Source organism: Notolabrus celidotus, chromosome 15, assembly GCF_009762535.1.
Source record: "Notolabrus celidotus isolate fNotCel1 chromosome 15, fNotCel1.pri, whole genome shotgun sequence".
Lineage (NCBI taxonomy): Eukaryota > Metazoa > Chordata > Actinopteri > Labriformes > Labridae > Notolabrus > Notolabrus celidotus.
The window spans coordinates 30,427,463-30,449,791 of NC_048286.1; the positions used below are offsets into that span (position 1 = coordinate 30,427,463).

The window sequence follows — 22,329 nt, forward strand, 5'->3', positions numbered from 1 at the left end:
TGTGCAGTTAAACTTAGCTGTTCTGAGTTGTAAAGCTGTACTGCTCACTTGTTCTTAAATGTTAACATGAGTTTCAGTTTATACAATATTTCAGTTTTATTGAAACCAGTAAAAGTAGCCAGTATAACAATGCTGCACTCACAAAAGTAATCAGTGACTCCAGGAGCAAAGCTTTAGAGTCAGTTTTCACAGAGCTGAAGTTTTAACCAGATCATCTGCACCGGCTTCTTTTAAAAGACTGGGTCAAAAATGTGTCAGTCTATGAAGTGTTAGCTTTCAGCCAGTTTCACTTTCAGGTTTCAGTCAAATATATATTCTTTAAATCCTGATTCTCACGTTATACCTGCTGCTAAACTGTTACGAACAGCACTGAATCTTGGCATCCCATTGCTTTGTCTTGATTTGTAACGGAAGGCAGTCGTACTGATAAATGAGACTTTACTTGTTCATTTTCTTTCTTCTCCCATGAGCCAAAACACTGATTCAGCAATTCATTTGAAGGAAAATAAATCTAAAAATGAAAGCAATCACTGTAAGATGTTTTTAAAGTCCCCACAGTTTCAGTAAAATGGATTGGTGGCCAAATCTGAGAAAACAATAAAAAAAGTGTGAGCTTTATGAAACTATTAATCCCTTATAAAAGCTCCCAGCAGCTATGTCTACTTAATTTATAGCAAAATGACATATCCTCCTGATTAGAAATTTGAAGGACAACACACACATGAATTTCACCCAACTACTTCCTGCAGGTACCAAACACATCTTGTTCATCACCGTTCCCGTTGTTCAGAGGGATTGTTTCATTGGATATAGCATCAATTAATGCATCAACATAACTGTCACAGTCACCTGTGTGTGTTTTTGGGGTGTTTCAGGAAATGGTGACTAGAGAGAAGTTGAATATGCCATCTCCAGCCAAGTCTATTTTACAGTAATGGCTGCAATATATCATGCAATTAGCAATGTGACTGCCTGCAGGCGCACCTGACTCTTAAAGGGAATGGTTTGATTCATGTTAAAAACACACCTTTGAATAATCAAGGGACTTCATCCGACCTCTTTGTGCCCAGCGCCTCACCAAGTGCCCAGATTGTGCGCCGCTTAACTGGCAAAATGTGGTCGGATACACATCATGTACTTTGCACTATGTGCCTTAGACTGCTAAAAGAGGGCCATAGTGATATCAAAGTTTGAAACAATTTAATTACATCTTATTTATTTTTGTTAAATTAAAAGAAGTATAAAACTTGTGTGTGGTTTTGGTCCTTTCCTGTCCTCACTAACTGAATCCTAACTTAAAGCTGGGGTTGGTTGGAAAACTAGTTGGAAAACTAGCATGAATTGGAATGTAGCATTTCCTCAGGACTCAGTCTCCCACTGTCCACCCATGCTTAATGAACGTTCATCTCCTGTGCTCTCCCCTCCCTCTTAATTCGCCGGTGGCTCTCTTTAAGGACTGCCACTGAATGACCTCCCGACTATTGCCAGGGCATTGAAGGCCATTGTCAGCCCAGACACAGCACTGACCAGCTTCCTCGTGGGCGCAACGATGGTCCGAGTGTCACGGCGGAGGGCGCGCGCAACATTGGACACAGCTCTCACCTCCTGTGCAATGGCCTGTAACCCATCCGTCTGATTTCTTTGTTGCTGCAGCAACTCCCTATCAATGTCATCATAACAATCTGGACGCCTTCTGGGCTCTGCTGAGGTGTTTTCTGGTCGGAGCTGATTTGAGGAGTCCGGTGGGGATTGTCAGACATCTGATGAAGATTCTCCTTTTAAGAAAAAATTGATTCTTTTTTCTTTTTTTTTAAGGTCAGGACGGACAACTTTACAAAAACACTTTTCAAATAATGAAATATAAAATCTTTTTTCCCATTCTCCCAAATTGCATTTCTTGCAACGCTGAGATGTCTCTGCTGGAGTTCACCAGTGTGTTTATTTGCCTCCTCCACCAAGACAATCAACTCCATGACTTCAGACTTAATTTTTTCATTTACAGCCACTCTGCTCTCTCAAACTCTCCATGGTGACAGCCGGTAGCACACACAAAATCCTCATTTAAGGGCGGTCCGCACCACTTTTGCACCTGTTATCGATTGCGCACGCAATCATAGTAGATCACCCATGTCTTGGCAAATTCACTAGTCTAAAGTCCCAGAAATGTGCATGAGAAGGTGATTTCCCAAAAATCAGATGTTCCCTCTATTTGTCCTTAAAGGGGTTCATTAGTTCACGTTCTCACAAACAAGTACTCAGGTCAAAGTGACCTGAGAGGAAAAGTTGGCCCAAAAACCACAGATACTCAGGTCAACGTGATCTGACACTTCGTACGTGTCCCAGTTGCACAATATGTTGATGGGATGCGAGAAGGGAGCTAAGTATTAAACAAGACCTCTATGTAGGAGGTGGTTGCCATAGTAACTATCAGGAAAAACGTAGAACAGTGACGTCGCTGGGAGGCCATAGAAGCAGAGGAAAGGATTTGTTTGGCGTTTCTTGGGTTTGGGTCTGTCTGTCTGTCCAGGATGATCAGAGATGTGAGCTGTATACTGTATCTTCAATAAACCCGCAAAGGCTGCAAGTTGATCCTGTCTTCGTGTTATTTAAGTAATAAGTTGATTAACCATCAGGAAAATCCACAACACCCACAACACGCCCCTAAATAGCACGTGCAATTGTTTTGTTTGCACACGCAATTTAGCACTGGTTATTTGGGATCTTAGTAGATCAGGCTCATTATGTATTGATTGCCATCGGGACATAAAGTCTAAATCTGACTACCAACCCCAGATTGAATGCCCTCACTAATTCTACCCCTTTAACTAATTTGTTATGGAATAAATTATATATAATACTGCATTAATTAATTATGACAACATTTGCTCTCCTGGAAATACAAAAGTTAGATAAAGTGATTTATCAAGCAGAAACTGTAGCATAGCCACGCTATTTAAACCCATGCATTGCCCTTTCTTTATTCTTCACTGTAACAAGGCCACTGTCCTTCCAGACTCCCTTTGCAGAATTGCCAGCAGGTAGATAATGCAGTGGAGGAACTAATTGCTACCTTGCTGCTTTGTTAAATGTTTCATGAAAGAGCTGACATGTTTGGCGCCCTTTTTACCTGTTGAATTCCAACAAAGGAAAAATGAAAGAGTAATGTTGGAGCAGGAGTGAAAAGACAGGAGGTGTAGCATTTCATTTAGATTAGTTGCATGGCTGCTGAACAATGCTAATCACTAATCATCTTGCTTTAATTGCTATTTCATCACACTTTAAGGTCACAGCACACAGCTCCAACTTGTTTTACACTTGCTAGGTGTTACATTCTCTAATTACTCAATACAACAGGCAACGAGCCAGTTTCTAAGCTTCACGCTTTATTTTCATCCCATCCCACTCAGCTCTTTGTCACAGTTTAAACACGTTAAAGGAAAGTATTCTAACGCTCGTCAGGTGGAGCACAATGTACAGACTGACCTGAAATAGCCTGGAAGCTATTATTTGTTATGTGGGCTGTACGTCTCCTCTGGAAACTATGCTTTCTTTTCTTTGTGCACTGTTGTGACACTAGTGTGCAGAATCACACAGTGCATCAGGCATATTAATACACCAGCATGTTTCAACAACAGACCATGTGTCTCTCGAGGCAAAACATGTCCCTCTGGGCTTAACCCTTTAAACTCTGCAACAGAAATAAAAAAACAGTTGTATTATAGCTCTTTGTGGTGTAATTTTTTCTGACTGTCTTGTTCCTTGAATTTGTAAAACCACAGCTAATGGTCAATAAATCAAAATGATTGTAATACAGTACTGAACCTACAAACATCTGACTTACATTTGTATTATACTCCTGAATTAAACACAAAAGTTATTGATTCCAGTCATTCTGGATACATAGACCACTGACTGTGTATTAGAATGGAGACCACACCTCTGTGCTCCTCACATTGTGAGATGTGAAGTCATGATACCACCCCGAGGGGCGCTGCTGGATTGCGCTAGTGCAGCCAGATGATGTCAAACACCCTCAACTAACCAAAACACACATTTAACTTACTGATAATAAAAAACAGTCCACAGATTCATGTGTTGTTTGAAGTAGAAACTCACAATTATGTAAAGTTTTTAATGTTTTCTCCTTCAATCCTCTTCTGCTCTGCTAATCCAATACAGCTGCAGGAACCCTAATTGGTCAATAGAGCTGTCAATTTATTCATTTTTTCAAAATCAAATAATTACAACTAAAATTATCTGAAAAATGAGCACTTTAATATTAATCAGCATGATAAGAACTAACTATACCGTGTTCCAAATTATTATGCAAGTTGCATTTTTGTGAATATTTTAAAAACTATGTCAACAGTCATTTTCAAATTTGTCAAAAAGTCAGATAGTGAATATATTTCTTCAACTGTGTGGTTAAAATGATGCTTTTCAAAGTACTTTGGCTGGTTTCTGGGTAAGCAGGCAGGCCAGTTCATGAGGCTTGGGAATGCTGAACCTAATGTCTGTTGAGCTAGTGTGAGGTAAAGAGGCGGGGTTTGAGCCTCCTAGCCAACAGCTACAGTGTTCCCGCCTGTCAATCAACTCAGCTGTGCCTCTCATAATGGAAAACTTGTAATCTTAATACCTTCAAAATTGCAGTGTTATGAAAAAAATCACCCCCCGTACAGTGTGTGCCGATCGAGAAATGATCTATCCAGACTACATTCATTTTTTGTACCAGGCTGGAAACATGTTTATTTATTCTGCAAAGATCTACTTTTTTGAATGGGTGTGTATGTGACGTCCGGGTACTTCTGGAGCCAGCCTCAAGCAGACACTGTAGTTCTTAACACTTCTGCAGTGACTTTGATTCTTGCGGCCGGAGCTTGCTGCTTGAGTTTGACCCATGTTCCATCTGTTAACATGGAGGAGGCGGGGGTTATGACCTATACAGGAGCCAGCCAGTAGGAGGAGCTCTACATGTTTTGGCTTCAAAGTCTGTGAACACTTGTGGTGTCCAGTTTAATGTCCAGTCCATGAAAGAGAAACATTTTTTAAACTCAGATTAATTGAGGGGTTTTGTGAAAATCTAATTTCATGAGTAAATATCAAAAGGTGTTGAGTTTCTTTGTTAATGTATTTATTCTGAAGATATTTCTTGGAGTAGAATCTGGAGATTACTTTAGTTGTGTAAGTTACCCTCCATTTTCAAATTGTTAAAAAAAAGTCTAGTGGAGTCAAGAAGACAGTGAAAAGAACCCTGGTGAGGCGCTCTGCAGAGAGGAGAACCATGCATTCAAACATCCTCCTCCTCTTTTAAAGTCTTGCAGGAGCACAGCAGATATTGTCACAGCACATTCCAGTTTTCATCAGTATCTCCTCCAGCAGAAATGAGGATTGGATTTAAGCTATCTATAGTAACCTCTGCAATCTCCCTGCAGCCTCCACACACATCCACTCACTGTCATGTGCACACACTGTCACACTGACAACACACTGATTTTAGCACACACATGGAATGCTTTCATTACCGATGCATTGCATGGAAGAATACGGCACAATGGCCGGAGCCTTTCAGCCATTCCTGCTGGTCCATATATGGTTTGAAGGAGTGGCTGTAATGCAGGTGTGGATGTGGGGGTGAGTCAGGTATTATTCCAAGACAGGCAGGCATGAGACACACTAGCCCAGCTTTTTGATTCATTTAAAGGTCTCAGATCTCACTCTGTAAAGCCCAGGGGAGAGTTAGTCTGCTGAATAATGGATGCAAAACCAGGAAGACACTTCTTCCACTTTTAATGTGAGATTTTTGTGATGCTTTCATGTTTTGAGTGACAAACTGGCAGAGACTTACCGAGAACCTCGGTTCAAGTAAGATGATTCATTCAGGACACTTTTTGACACATGATTGGAAATGGATACACATCATGAACATTAAATCCAATCAGAGCAGAAACAAACAGCAGATGGGTTCTGCCCACTAATAATTATTCCTGACCATCAACATACAGCACTGAGTTAAAGGAATCTCTATGATTGCCTTTTTTCAACAGGTGCTCCTTAAAGCTTCAGATCTTGTGTCACTGTTATTAAGCTGTCACTTTTTATTCAGTATAAAAAAAGATGTGCAAAGTCTCAAAAGTCATGGTTTGGATTGGATCACAGATTTATATTACCTGAACTCCCTTTTTATTAAGAAGGTGCTTTTGAAGTTAGAGTTGCCCGTTGCTTTGGACTGCCCTCTTATGGGATTTTGAAGAACCTAGAAGAATATTGTGTTTTCATTGATTGGATTTGTGTTTTTTATTGTTTTTGATAATCTGTGATGCTTAAACTGACCCAATACATGCATTTTATTTTGTTGTAACTCATTGTTGTTCATCTATTGTTTTTATTTCAAAGAGTCTTATTAATTGTACTGAATCAGGCACTCTTGTGGGCCTGAGGTTTGGACCTGTACAGGCTGGGTTGCGGTGGGACGGGGGCTTTTTTTTTTTTTGCATTTATGTTATAATAATAATAATAATAATAATAATAATAATAATAATAATAATAATAATAATAATAATAATAATAATAATAATAATGTTAACTGCTGTCCTGTTGTGTCTGCATGTGTCTTCTTTAACATTTCCTCATTGCTGCTTCCTGATTGTCTTGCTCCATGTATTTTATGTCCATGGACACTTTCTCAAAGACGGTCATATCATGTCCTTATGTAGCTTTTAGTCATTTTTAATCGTATGGTGCTATTTGTACTTTTCTTTTCTTCTCTTTTTTGTTTGTTTGTTTGTTTGTTTGTGTTTTGGTTTCTCCTCTACCTTCTTATTTTGATTTTATTTTACTCTATTTTATCTTTGTTTAATCTTGATCTTTTTAGGGAGCCTGTTTAACATCTGGCAAAGGACTATGGATGTAAACTAGCCTTTTGGCTAACTCTGGCATATTTACAGAAGTGTTAATTAATATGCATGGTCCTTTTAAATAATAAATGAAAATAATAATAATAATAATACTACTACTACTACTAATAATAATAATAATAATAATAATAATAATAATAATAATAATAATAATAATAATAATACATTTAATGTATAAAGCACTTTTCTAAAAACTCAAAGACGCTGCACAAAGGATAAAACATCATATAAAACAACAGAATAATAAAAACAGGAATAAAATACATTTAAAATAACTCATAAGTTAAAAGCAGTTCTAAATAGGAGGGTTTTGGTGAGTGATATGAAGGTGGACAGGTTGGGGCAGCTTTGGGGTGTGGTGGTGGAGCAGGTCGGTGAGGTAAGAGTGGGCCTGGTTATGGAGGGCTTTGTGAGGGTGAGGAGGAGGATTTTAAAATGTATGCACTGTTTGATAGGGAGCCAGTGGAGGTTTTGGACTTGACTCAGTCCTCTGTTAATCGCAAAAACCCAATAAAAAGATTGCAACAAAAAAAAAGAAAGTGCTTTTGAAAAATGATTTTACCCCCAATGAAACAACAGGTGAATATCAGATTTTTCTTTCTTAACATTTTGAAGTTTGGGAACAAGTTTGCCTCATTCTCAAGTCAATTTTGTTTTGTAATTGTCCTAAACATGTGAAGTCAAACCTTCTCAGATGTAGACTCTTAAACACAGCATAAAGCAGACTGACACAGAAGAATAGACACTAAAGGCTTCAGCTCTTTTCTGTGTTCCTAATTTAATTATTTATTTTTTTTTATCTTAATTTTCATTCTGTTGTGGTTCAAAGACCAGTACACTTGTATTACACCTCATGATTATGTGTTTGATTATCAGTCAAGACAGAAAGTTGTACATTTTATTGCATTTAAAACGGTCGTAACTTGTTGTCTGCTAAGAAAAAAAGCTGAACTATTTGTCATTTAAAGTTTGGTTACTTTGTTATGTACTGTACAGTTTTACTTAAAGGAAGCGTTATTTTTGTATGCGAGAGGCCGGTTATTGTGGGCGAGTCAGACGTCTTCCATCAACACCTCCACAGAGACAGAATGAGTCATGTTTAGTTTGTTTCTTTGGAAATGTTTCTGGTTAGAAAGGTAAAACAATGTTTAAACTTTCCTCTGACAGAAAATCATCTCAGTGTTGACATTATGTTTAAAGCATTAAAAACTGCATCACTAAAGAGTCCTGAAAAAACCTAGTTACACCACAGGGGTCTGCCTTAAATACACGCTGCATGCTTACAAGTATGCATGACATATTTTCAGTGAGACCTTGCAGATGTAAAGAATAAATCGTTCCTCTCTTGTTAAAATAAAAAGCTGTATCGTGTTATTGTATTTTACAGACTCCCGCTTTCTTTGGCAGCTGGGAAGATCAAAATGTGTTCACAGGCAGAGAGAGCGATAAAGAGCTTGTTAAACAACAAAATGTTCTACTATTCTGTTTTATCAGCACACTGCTCTCATCATGTGGAATCTGAATGTGGCCAAAGGCTTGAATAATAAAAGTATAGTAGCTGAACATGGCGTTATTTTTAAGTTTGGAGAAATGTTTGAATCCATATTGAGTGATAGATCCAGTGTTAGTTTTCCTGCTGCTTTTGTTTTATGCATCAGGAACATGGCCTTAACCAAAAATTCAATACATAAGCGTTGAAACTGATCATAAAAAAAAAGGTAAGCATTAGATTGCTTTTTTTTTTTGTACCCAGCGTGTGTCATGTTTTGCATCTGTCAGTCAAGCCATGAAAGCAAAGCCATTCCTTTAAACCTCAGCTGCATTTTAAATCAATGTCTTGTTCAAGTATTCAGCGTACAGCTTCTGCAAGCAATTTTAGAACAAGTGCCAAGACATAAAGTGTAAGCATTTGTGAGTTTCCATTCACAGGGAACCATGTAAAGATTGAATGCACAACAATATGGTGCTAAACTGGCTTTACTTTTTAATCTGCAGTTTTCAGTTTTCATTTTAGAGGTCACAAAGAAAAACAGATTCTTCAACTTGAATCATCAAAGCTTCTGACATTCTGCTATCCTCAGTGTGGTTCAAGTATAATCTATAATCTATAATAATCTGTCACTTCAGACTCATCAAGCTTACAGTCCATCTATCACTGCCCTTCATACATCAGACATCCATTGTTGAATGTACTTTTCCTGACCAGAGCTTAGCATGGATCTCTGACTGAACTCAGCAAACTATTTGCAGTGCAACATAATAGGTCAAGTGTAAAATGTCCGTGCGTGTGCATCCTCATGAAATGCACATTTTATTACTTGTATTATTATAATAATAATAATAATGAGAAGAAGAAGAAGAAGAAGAAGAAGAAGAAGAAGAAGAAGAAGAAGAAGAAGAAGAAGAAGAAGGAGAAGAAGAAGAAGAAGAAGAAGAAGAAGAAGAATTATAATAATAATTATTGTTGTTGTTGTTGTTGTTGTTATTATTATTACTATTATAATAATAATTATTATTATTACTATTATTATAATTTTTTTATTATTATAATTTTTTATTATTATTATTATTATGTTTATTATTATGTTTATTACTGTATTGTTACTATTGTTATAATTATTTTTCTATTATTTTCATTATTGTTATTATTATTATAATTATTTTAATTTTATTTTTTATTATTGTTGTTTTTTTTACTAAGTGTTTGTATTATTTACTTTTATTTAATTTTATGTATATGCATTTGCCGTTGTTTTAACTTATTTGTGTTAGTGGCTGGTGGAGGTGTATGAAGATGAGTGGTGTTATTAGCTAGTCATTATAGCTGTATGCTGTTTCAATGACGCTAGCTCTTGTAAACACTGAAAAAAAAGGTTAAAGAAAAAGAAAGAAAAGGTTAATTGTAGTTTTTTTCTAAAATTAAAAAATATAATATCCTTTTTTGGTCAATATCCTGTAACAATCAAAAATCTGCAGCCTTTTTTGTTGTTGTAGAATTTGCAGTAGAGAGCAAGAATGATCATGAAGCATCGGGTCAAGGCCTGGAGTCAAACAAGTGACCACTGTGATAAGGACTGTAGACTCTGTGCACGGGTCATGTGCTTAAACCACGAAGCAAAAATCACACCTGTCTTTTTTTTCCCCAAAAAAAATAACAAAATAAAAATTTCAAACTTCAAACTTCTTAAATCTGGACCCCTCAGTACAGAGCATGTGGATGGCTGTGGCCGGTTGTTTCATTATCTGGAGGTTGGTGGTTTCGAATTCAGCTCCTTGAGCAAGACACTGAACACCAGTGACATAGTCAGCAGTGTGTGAATGTGTATGAATGGGATCAGGTGATACTTATGGTCCACTACTTTACCTGCCTCTGCCATCAGTGTATAAATACGATGTGAATGAATGAATGTGACATGATGTGTGAAGCACTTCGAGTGGTTGGAAACACCTGAAATGCTTTGCTTGCTTTACAAGCACAAATCCATATAGCACTCTGGTGACGCCTGCCCTGCCTACAGTTACCTTTGTTCTCTCCACAGTGCTCATGAATAATCACATCACTTTTTTCCCTATATTATTGTTTCTCATTATTTTGTCACATTAAGATGATTTTACACCAACGTGCCTGTAATGCTTATCTGAATGAATAAACACACAGTAAGTGATAAGTGTGAAGCGCCTCAGCCTACTTTACTAGAGTGACAGCTGAAGTTTGAAATACTGTTGAAGAATCCTCTGTTGAATCATCAGGGTAAGCCGATCAAACAGGAGACCTGAGAGTTCGTTTTCATTCGCCAACATTAATAATGTTTCAACGGTAACCATCGCGGCACTTGTGTTCTCTGCTCACCTGACTCTTGGTCACACTGGTGCTCACAGGGGTCCAGGAGGCGGCGCCCACACAGCTCGTTGACCCAGGGCCCGCTGGCGTTCTGCTGGTAGTACAATAAGATCTGAGCCGGGTTCAGCCAGTCCGAGGCGTCCAACTGGCTCCCCTGCAGCAGGATGAACCTCGAACCTGAAGAGGACGGTGAGATGAAAGAAGGAAAGGACAAACGGTGGATTGAATTGGAGGGGGATGAGGAATGCATTCAGAGTTAAAGGGAGGGGGGAAAGAAAGAGAGAGAAGAGGGACAAAGTGAACAGTAAGTGGAAAAAAGTTAATCCACAATAGAACATTGTGTGGAGGAAAGTTTCAAGAAAGTGTAAGAAAACCTCAAACCTATCACAGTTTTGTAAAAGAGGAATATTAAAGCTAGGGTTGGAAGTCACAGATAACTAGCATGAGTTTGAATGTAGCATTTCCTCAGGACTCCGCCTAACCCTGCTAGCATGCTAGCATTATCCAGTTGTACAGGTGACACGAAATCAGGAGAAAAGTTATAACACATGTAATACTGTAACAGCTCTACTGTTTGTTAAACGTGTTCAGTGTAGATGCTCTTAATTCCTACAGTGTTGACAGTCAGTGAAGGCATCAGGAGAGGTGTAGAGTGTGTGAGCTGGAGAGAGGAGAGACAAGCATTCATTCAAACATTGATTGTTGCTTTGTTGTTTTGCTTGTCAGAGCCCCCGTGGTGAGAGCTTTTTAGACTCTGATCCGGACTACAGTCCTGAGCTAAGCACCTCATCGGGTCAGAGGGGACAGGCCTGAAGTCGAGCCAGAGGGGCAGTGATAGAGGCAGGGGACGGGGAGTGAACGCCAGGGGAGATGTACGCGCAGGAGGCGGGCAGAACAGCAGGACAGGATTTGATTGGTTTAAAATTTTGGACCCTAAAGGCGGTGATTGGTTGGTGTTTTCCCAGGTTTACTCTGGCTGTAGATAGCAGCTTTTTCCCACTCTTTTTTAAGAACACATTATGTATTGATTACCATCAGGACATGAAGATCATTTTAACCAGTATAACAAAAAGTGTATGTAAATCTGACTTCCAACCCCAGCTTTGAGAGTGGATTTAAAAAAAGAACTTGGTCTCCCTCACTCTCTGTGTTCCACATTTCTCTTCTCTTTTTTGGCTTTGCTGTCAAATAAAGACTGTACGAGGCCACAGCGCTAACCACTGCAACTCCATGCAGCCCAAACCTTGAAAAAACCCTACCCAGTTGGACGATGATATTACATTTTGAAAATCCTCTCTATTTTTGGCATCATCAAAGTAAGAGCAACTGTTAGGTTGATGGCAACACTTGACAACTACTACAACACAAAAGAACAGAAACTTAAAAACAGAGAGAGGCCTTTTGAATAAAAGAAGAAGAGGAACACTTCCTCTTCGGTACCCGGCAGTATCACACGTACCAGAAGGACCCAGGCACGAGTGATGAAGAGAGAGGTTTGAGTTGTGTGTACACTGGAAGTTTGGATAATATTTGCTCGGATTAAAGCAGGAAGGTTGAGACAAAGTCATGAATGACTAAAGCATGTTGGCGTAGTTTGGACTGTTCCTGATAAACTCACAGGAGGATGTTAAACCTCGTCTTTTTGTCCTTCCCATTGGTGGAGAGGTAAATTGCGTTAAGGGCTTCTCTCCTTTTTCATACATTTATTGCTGAGCTGTGACTTTACATACACTGTGCATTTAATTCACTTATGTTTAGGGTGATTGAATTGGCTACATGCCCTGGTGACTGTAACTGGATGGTAACATGGTTAAAGTTGAGGCTCTTAAAAAAAAAAAAAAAAAGGAAAGTTCACACTTCAAACTTTTCAGGCTACTCTGCAGTTTAACCTATTAAAAAAAAGGAAACATCATAATGCCACTTCAACTGTTTTTTACAGGTAACAGCGGTGTGATTACCACGTAACAATTAATTAACAGTTTCTGAAGCAGTTTGCTCCTGAACGCCCCAGAAATCTGCTCACAAATGACACCTGTGTCCTGATCTTCACAGGTTTAATATAAGTGGCACTTGTGATATTCTAATGTTAGGTTAACACATCATCTGCATGTGCAAACAGCCTTTAAATCAGCGGAGGAAAAGGGGCTGTGAATTGTATTGACGAGGTAACAATCACAAGGAAGAAAGTTTCATTTCACAACCATGAAAAGCTGAGAGAAAACTGTGGAAACTATCAGAAAGCATCGGCTGCTCATTTTACTTTCAGACTGTTTGTCAGATTTGTGTGGGTGTGGTGTGTCTCTCTCTCTATCTCTATCTCTCTCTCTCCCTAGAATAGAATAGAATATGTACTTCTGTATCTTGACTGCTGAAATGCTGCATCAGACTGTTCATTCTAACTTTAATTAAAACTTCATTTTGAATAATTTCTCAAGTTGTTAAAGCAGCTGTAGTGTGTATGGTGTGATTCTCTTGCTTTTAATAATGGAAATAAATCAAACTGTTTCAAAGTTTTTCACAAAATTTAAAAAGTGTTATCACTTTATCATACAGAAAATAATTATTTTTAAGTTATTTCCTGTGTTAATGCTTGAGTTATGTGTGAAATGAAACATTCAGTCTGCAACTTCTTGGATACACTGTTGGTCTGAGTCACTAAAGGGTTGTGCAACATTTGCTTTCGCTAATCTAACATGCAAATGAGACATGTATAGACATTGTGTGATTCAGGAAGCACACATAAAGGGTTAAATGCAACGCAAATTGTGGTGCAGAGAAAATAGAATCACTGTGCACCAGTGTTGTTTGCACACATTTAAATGAGCCATTATTCATTAGTTTGTATTAGGAATGCCAATTTTAAGTATTTTCCATGATCGATCTTTAGAAGAGTTAATTATCAATTATTGATTATTAATTAAAAAACACTTGGACGTGGGGCGCTGGTGGCCTAGCGGTCTAAGTGCCCCATGTACAGAGGCTACAGTCCTCGTCGCAGGGGTCGACGGTTCAATTCCCGGTCGGTTGACCATTTCCTGCATGTCTTCCCTCACTCGTCTCTCTTCAGCTGTCCTATCAAATAAAGGCAAAAAGGCCACAAAATATAACTTAAAAAAAAACAACTAAACTTGGACGTTTTCCATTTAAAAAACAATGCCAAATGTGTTTTTCCCCTAAATCAAATTTTCCTTTACAACACAATGTAGACCTGACGGTGTTAAGTAGCTACGGATCATATTGGGGAGTTCAAAATGTTAACAACTCAAATGCTGAATGCTGAATATCAACATGTGGAGCAGGCTTATAAAAAAAATATATATAAATTGAAGGTTCAGACTACAACATGTGGTTGTACTGCAACAAGGGAACTGAACAGAGACATATTTTAGACTCACAGTGTCCAGTTTTCTGTCTACTCGTTCTTATTGAGAAAAATATGCATGTGAACGTGGTCAGGTGTCAGCCTGGAGCACAACCAGGTCATAATCAGTCCAGTGGCGGAGAAAAAAAGCACTCGTGTAGACCTGTCACTCAGCCGCAGCCCCCAGCTGAGCGTCTCTGCTGTGTGCAACATCTTCAGTCAGCTGATTCACATGGAAACATGCTTTACACTTAAAACACCTCCCTGATATAAGAATGAAATGAGACCACATGATGTTTGTTCCACGTGATAGAAAACAGTATGTTCTTAACAATCAGTTAATGAAGCTTGATCATTTGTTAACATCCCTAGTTTGTATGAATGAAATATGTATATATTTATTGTGTTTGCAGTAGCCAAGTCATGATGACATTTTGATAACGTTACTACATTTGTATCTTATTCTATCTTGTGTCTCATTTATATTTCCTTATTGTTGCTGGTCTCTGAGTGCTGTCAAACACAAATGTTGTTCTATAACTACAGAGATAAAGTCTTTTTAAGCTTATGTCTTAATTTGGGGCAACCCATTCTGTGTAAACAGGCATCATTGCAAAAAATCGTCTTCCTCACAAACACTGGTTTGTTCAAAAAGTCACGTGAAAATTAGAGATGTGCTCAGATTGTGAATCACTGATGGGTGAATTTCCTTAAGACCTTAACAACCTTAAAACTGGAACACCCTGCTCTGTTCTTTGTTGCTGTTTTATTCTTGCAGTCCCTTTGCAAACTTCATGGGTCAGATTCAGGGTCCAAAAGATATCAGAATATTTTATAATTTGTCATGCGTATCAGAAAAACACTGGTTAATTCATGATGACGACTTTGTAGAATGGCAACAGTGAAGAAGGCTTCTGGAGTGCTGGTTTCCAGAGTGTTCTTTTTTTTTTTTTTAACCCTCCTTTTATGTTAATTTCTCTTGAACAGCAATAATGTTCCTGGGTCAATTTTGACCCGGGGCATATTTAATTATCCAAAAGTGTCAAAACCCCAAAAAATCCCAATATACATTTTTTTCAAATCTAATTTTTAACTCCATTACTAACCATTTAAATCCAGATTTAGTCCATTGGTGTTCTTTCATTCTCAAAGATCATGGTTCAATGAGGATAACTCACTCGTTTTTCATTAAAATTAATGTTAATGTTATTTTATTTTAAATTTTGATTTATTTATTTTTTTATGAAGTGATAAACTAACACAACACCTCTTCTGTCACATGCTGCCCATTTTTTTATGCTGCATTTGGCTGGTTTTGAAGGCATATATTGCCTAAAATAGACTTTAAAAAGGGTCAATTTGACCCACTACATATCAGGACGGTTAAAACAGGCAAACTTCCATAAAATACAGAAATAAGAACAGCCAAGCATGGATCAGCAGGAGATAGAGTCCCCTCAGTCACACAGCAGGTGTAACTGAGGCTGCTGAGAGTCAGCCACTGTGTGATCTCTGTAAATTAGCTGCACCACTCACTGACCAAAGGCCCGTCCATTTGCAAACATGGGATGCACTGGGCATTTGCTAACCCAGGCATACTTAATGACTTGTTGGCAGGCTCTGTGTGCCCTAGTTAGTGCCTTCCCCTTTGATGATCCATGTAAAAGTAGAGCAAACACTGCAAATAGCCAGACTTTTCTTATTTTCTTAATTGTGGAGAGCTGTTAAATTGAGTATTTTCAAACTTATAACACCAATCAGCAATGTTTTCACTTTTATGGCACCATTTATTTCCCATTTCATGATGTCTTTAGCTCTAATTGGTATGCATTCATTTTGTTTTGGCATTAAAGTTTATGATTTATTGACTTACTTCTGCCAAAAACAAGTTATTTTTACAGACTATTAAAACCGCCAGCTTGATTAAGATATGAATCATCATCTCAAGTGTGAAAAGTGTGAAACTCCCAGGGGAGCCACATATGCCTGAGTGGACTTCAATTTTAAGCCCAACTGCTGCTCTGTCTTAAAAAAGTTAATAATCATATTTTCCTCAGGATAAAATGTAATAATTTAGAGATCCAGGGGACTTGTGCTTTCACCAGGTCCACATTTCAGTCAGGTCACTTATTCAGTTTAAGACTACATCCGTATAAATCCAATGACATTTGAATCAGGATCAGCAGCACTCTGGGTTCTGTGTGAGCTGAAACGTGACCATGTTATCAGGTCACACAGACATGGTAAACACAGAAAACCTGCTTACTATGAGCAATGTTAGCTTTGTCAGAGTAAGCATGCTTATACGCTGAAGTCAGCATTAGCCACGAGCATGTCTGTGAAGTGTTGACATACCACTTTGCACCAAAACGAAAGCCTTTGTCCATTTATTATTGCTCACAAATAATTCTTCAGAGCACTTCTTAAAAAAACACGACCATATATTACATCCATGTAAAATACAGAGAGATGTTCTATCAATCTTGTCATCAAGTAAAGTTGAATACTTTCATCTTGAGGAAAAAAATCACCTAAAGCTTGTCATGAAAGCCTATAGCTGCTTATAGATTAATTTACACCTCTGTTACGCTTTCTCTGCAATGTGTAAGGCATGGAGGCAAAACAGCAGGATGCAGTAGTACGACAGCTGATCAGCCGCCGGATATCTGCTAACAGGGGCGTTACTGGGGTGAGATGGTGGTAATGTATATAAACCAGCAGGATGGTACAGCACTGTGGAAGCTGGAGCCCAGCTGTGTGTTTACGCGTTGTGCCTCTCGTGCTTCCACAACATTGATCAAACACATTCACAATGCAAGTGTAACCCGCTTAAAAATATCATATAAATAAAAACCTGTTAAAATGCATACATAGGTTTAAAAGGTCAAAAAGTTACATCTAAGTCACTGAAGTTAAAATCGTTGACAATGAAATGTATGAATAACTTAATCCAATAAAAATATTTCCCTTTAATCCATTAAAGATGATCTAAAAAGCTTTAAGACATTGCTTTTAATGAAAATGATTAAAAATGTGGCTGTAAGACATGTTTTGACATTTCCCTTTAAGGGACCTGCCGCTCCCTGCCTTCAAGGAGGAGAGGGAGAGAGAGAGAAAGGTGCTACTAAACGTCTTTGAGAAGGACTAGTCTAAGACTTGAAACAATATAGTTTGTGCCAGAAGGCTGTATTTGACAGTCCCTCCAGGATTTCGCGGGATTTTCTTGTGATTGTTGCGGCCCAAAAAGCCTGAATTTGCGACAGCTTTTTGAAAAATTGCGGTGAAAGTCGCCAAAAAGTCTTTTGGGGTCGCGATTTTTTCCCCAATAACATCTCAGGGGCAAGTAAATATGCTTAATTACAGTTGTTTTTAGAAAACATTCTTGATGTGGCCACTGACTGTATTTTGATTCCCTTGATTCACAGTAAAATGCCATGAAAGGACTGTGTTGCACATTTACGACGGTCCCCAAATGCACCTAGCAGTGACTGATGCGCAGTCAGTTCACGGCACTCTGAAATGCATCTGCATCTTTGATGACGAGGAGTTGATCAAAACTTACTGAATGTGTCTGATGTATCACCAAACTGGATTAAATCAAGCTGTAGATGCAGAGCTTTTTACGGTAACCACGGCAACAACGTCAAACGTCAAATATTAAACAGACGTCCCTCGGTTGTGTCTTTGTCACTAACGCACACCGGGGGGTAAAAATCCTCAATGAAGATGAGACAGATGCATGGAGGTGAGGAGAGCTGGTTCATAAAGCACACCTGCTGCAGGTAGAGACCAAGCTAACACTGAGCCCCTCAATCTATAAATAACAACGTTGTCATGGTCACTTGTCCTGCCTGCTGTCCCCTCTTTTCACCCGTTCTCCCTGTGTGTTTTGTTGTTGAAAAGTGCCGATCAAGGGAGGACTTATGTTTATGTTCCAAGGAAGTCAAATTGATGACTAAACCGATGACGTACAGGGGCTGAGATTGAGGTAATTGGTCAAATTTGCGGGAAAGTTGCGGTGAAACCCATGGACAATGTTCTTGAATGCCAAGCTCAACTCCATCGTGCCAGTGAGGGACTCTGCTGCTTACGGTTGGACTGTTGATTAACTCGCTGCCAGAGCGGTAGGAGTGTTGGATCTTTTATTTGACTTCAAGAGGACAATTTTGAACTGAAGCGAGGTTGAGAAGCTTACCTCGTTTTAGAGTGAATCTGAGAAGATATCACTGAACTGAACTGAAATCAAGGGAGTGACTTGGAACTGAATTTGATTTGAATTTGAAGTGTTAATTGTTGCACTGTGTTTTGTTTTCACTGTTGTGATCCAAGTACTTGTTAAGCTTTATTTTGAATGTGAATTTACTTTCTTATTTGTTAGAGGGAGAAAAAGAGTTAACTCAGGAAAATAACTAAACTCAAAATAGGTGTAAATCTAGAATTTAAACCAAATTAGATACAGACCGGTCTGATTTAACTTAAAGAGAGAAGGAAACTAAAAGGAAAGTGAATAACTTGCCTATACAAATTATTTTGTTTTTATTCACTCCCAAGAGTGTTATCAGCTTAAACTGTCTGTCCTAGTTCTGTCTGATTTCTGTGCTACATACAGTAAAGTGTTGACTTTTGAATTTAAAGTGCATGGTCTCTGTCATTAATTATACTGTAATCCCACTCATTCAGAACCTAGAACTGGTCCAGTAGCTTGAACCAAGACACAACATTGATACAAGTGCTACACAGGTCTGCAGTAAGTTTGCATTTTCCTGTTCCTTCAAATCTTTCAAGCAAACGAGTGACTAAAATGTTACGGTTTCTGCAGATAACCCAAGTTTAGGAGGGGCGTGTGATGTTCTGACACCAGGACTCTGGTAGTCAGCCCCAGCCACTGGTACAGACCCATCCTGCACATCAGACCACCAGATTAAAGGGACAATCTTAGAGATGACCAGATGTGGTGTTGACACATCCCAGTCCCGACACAGATGGAAATACAATATGAGATGATAATCCTTAACCACATCTCTCCTCTTGGTTATGAGAACAGGACAGTTTGTTCTGTTCTTTGTTATGAGTCTGCAAAACATATTGTTATCTCACATAAACAGCCAAAAATCTGCAGATGATTACTTTCCTTGATGTAAAAGGCGAGGAGAATGGTGGAACTCTACATCTATGAGCTTCCCTTCACACTATTTGAAAGCAGACACATGCACAGCTGCTGGCATTAATAGCTTCTTTCCCCTGTGGTCGAATCCAGATTTTCATCTGATTCACCATGACATCAAATCAAGCCTGATAAGATTGTGGAGACATTTATGGAAACATTCAAAAATTGTTCCCAGTTTTGTGATTCAACAGGCGAATTCACCATCTTTCATCTCCCCTTTCAAAGTTCCCTCCCTGCAAGCCTCCCTGGAATTTTAATGCATCCCTGGCAGGGCCGTGTATACCTCCAGAAAGCAGCCGCGCTCCGAATCAAATCAGACCTCCAGATGATAGATGAGTGAGCCTAGTCACAGTCTATAATATATCTGGACTGCCAGCTCACTCCTGTGACAGTTGAAAAATGCCAACGAGCCAGCAGGAGCCAGCGCCCGGCCCCTGTGGTGCTTTTTTTTCCCTGCAGGTGCTACATTGAAATTCATTAGCGAGGTGGTTCAACATTTCAGAAAGTACAAGGGGGGAAGAGTGATGGAGGGTTTTGCTGCGGGTGGTCACTGCGACCTGGCCTCAATGTGCTCTGATGCTTTGAGGGCACATTTGCTATGTGGTCTCACATGGGAGACGTGGGGAGAGGGGTGGCGGACCTGGCATTTACCTTTGTCTTTGCGAGAGTGCAAAGCAAAAAAAATCAGCAGCTCGACCGCAAAGCGAAGGCACTCAGTTTGAGAGATAGAACAACTAACCTCCCTGTTGAGAGGGAGAAAAATGCCAGCTCAGACCCCTGGGGGCTTTGAGCACCCACTGAGGTGTGTGTGTGTGTGTGTATCTGTGTGTGTGTGTGGTGAGGTTGGTGGGAAGTCTTACCGTCAGCGATGAGGTGCTCCGGCACATGTAGGATTACACGGACTGAGATGCTGCAGGAAAGGTGAGAGGAGTAAACCAGGCCGATCACGCAGCTGATGACACTGATCAGAGTCAAGGTGGTCTTATTGATGGGGCTCCGCGGGGAACCTGCTGCTGGTAACAAACACAGGGAGGGGCAGGGAGGGGAGGAGGGGTGGTGGTGGGAACAACAAACAACAGCAATATGTGAAGCAGTGACCGCTTTATGTTCCCCTCACAACACAAATACTGTAAACATACATGCACACACACACACACAAACATTTCAACACACACACACACACACACACACACACACACACACACACACACATTGTCAACACAGGGAGTCATTTTACAAACAAGCCAAAAAACGGGCTTAGCGCCCATGAAAAGGACCTTTGGATCAAAAACCCTGAGCCTTTGGGAGGTTTAGGCAAGGCATAGCTCAGTGGCACAGAAATAAGGTTTACCTTTGAAGGGTATTAACATCCTCGCTGGGATGTGGGGGAAAAAAAAAAGAGACATGGGCCTAAATAAAAAATGGTTCAGAGGTTGTTTTTTTCCTCTGCTCTCTCTGCCTGAGCCAGAACGCTTACCTTATCTCTGCGGCTCCAGAGTGCAACACGGAAAGTGTTAAATGTGACTTCATATATGCACGCACACACACACGCGCACACACACAGAAAAAAAGAGCCACAGTGACCTTGGATAAAGCCACTCTAACTTTGTTTTGTCACTGGCAGGATAACTCTAGATTATATTGTCACTTTTAAATTGCTCTGGCAGAACTTTCTCATTCAAAAGCTGCCTGAGGCCGTTCTTTAAACAAAAGCCACAGTAGAAAGCTGACCTATCTCATTATGTATAAAGCTAGTTTATTTAATCATGTTACATACCCAGAAAGTGGATGCGGGGCGATATTTTCACCTTCCTGACATCACTATTAAATATATTTTTTTACACATTTGGCTGTTCCCTTTAAAAAATCGAGTATTGCAAAAACCTTCCACCATCCTCCGACTCAAAGAAAATACTCCTGTCATGCTTCATGAATCATCCTCTCCTCTGGATCTAAACAACGTAGCCGAGGCAGCTTGCAACCACTTTATTCTATTCTTAAGCTCTAATTAAAGGTGTTGGCTTCACTTCTGGAGGCTTCGCCGTGTTTGTGACACCTGTGCACATGACGGGGGAGTAATTGGCTTGGAGGTATTGTAAAGGCTTGTAACGCCTTCTGACAGCAGCTATTATTCTGAGGGCATTGTGTCTTTATTATTATTTATTTTTGTTACCTCTTTCTATGTCTCTCTTCCACACTCCATTACTGTACATCAAAGAAACAGGGACACGGCATGCTGACAGATAACGCATGCTGCACCACTTCACTTTTGACAGCATTTGCACATGATCTGGCTCAGAAATAATATTTGTGGTTAATATTATTTCAAAAAATACAGTGTGTTTTCATGTCACTAGATACAATCAATATCAAACAATTCTGCTCTGACATCCTCTGATCTCATTGTCTTGTTTGATTACAGTCAACAAGAGTGTTTGCAGATGCACCGAGATCAGTGTTACATGCTCACAACCACTGCTAAAACAAACATACGTATCACACTGAATCACTGTACAGTAGTTCCTTTCAAGGGACCAAAACCAGCAGCACACACAACACTGGAGACATCCATCTACTATTTGCACTGCAAAAGGTTACTTGTCATGCGTCGTGGCGATGGTAATACCATCAGACGGTGGAAACTGTCTGTAGGTGTGTGAGTCCTCCTTACCCCCTGAGCCCCACGCGCTGTTGGCGTTACCATTTCTCATACCTCGACTCCGGCGGCGACTGCGGTTTGGGTCGGTGTAAAAGGCCAGCTGAGGCTCGCTGTCTGCCTCCGTCCCAGAGTCCCCGTCTGGGTTCAAGAATGTTGAACCCGCTGTTGAATTCACACAGAAATAAAAAATACACCGACAATGAAGGGGGAAAGAAAAGAAGGGATCTGCACCAATAGTGGAGAATGCTTCCTCCAGCTGGCCTCACAGAGATGCCAGGGAAAAGACAGCCAGAGCACACGAGGCTGGATGCTGGACTCATGGTGGAATGATGGGAGCAAAAAAAGGTTTCTCTAATCCATAACTGCACTGTAGACTAACTGCTGAAA

The 22,329-nt window shown here is 39.5% G+C and overlaps 1 protein-coding gene across 1 annotated transcript in view; it reads right to left on the reverse strand.

The window, feature by feature from the left end:
* Positions 1 to 22,329, reverse strand: part of astn1 (astrotactin 1) — a 616,195-nt gene that overhangs the window by 420,478 nt on the left and 173,388 nt on the right. The window contains exons 6-7 of the mRNA XM_034703125.1: positions 20,144 to 20,293; positions 10,765 to 10,932 (exon numbers count right to left, since the gene is read on the reverse strand). Of these exons, the coding sequence (XP_034559016.1) occupies positions 10,765 to 10,932; positions 20,144 to 20,293 (318 nt within the window). The remainder of the gene's footprint in view (positions 1 to 10,764; positions 10,933 to 20,143; positions 20,294 to 22,329) is intronic.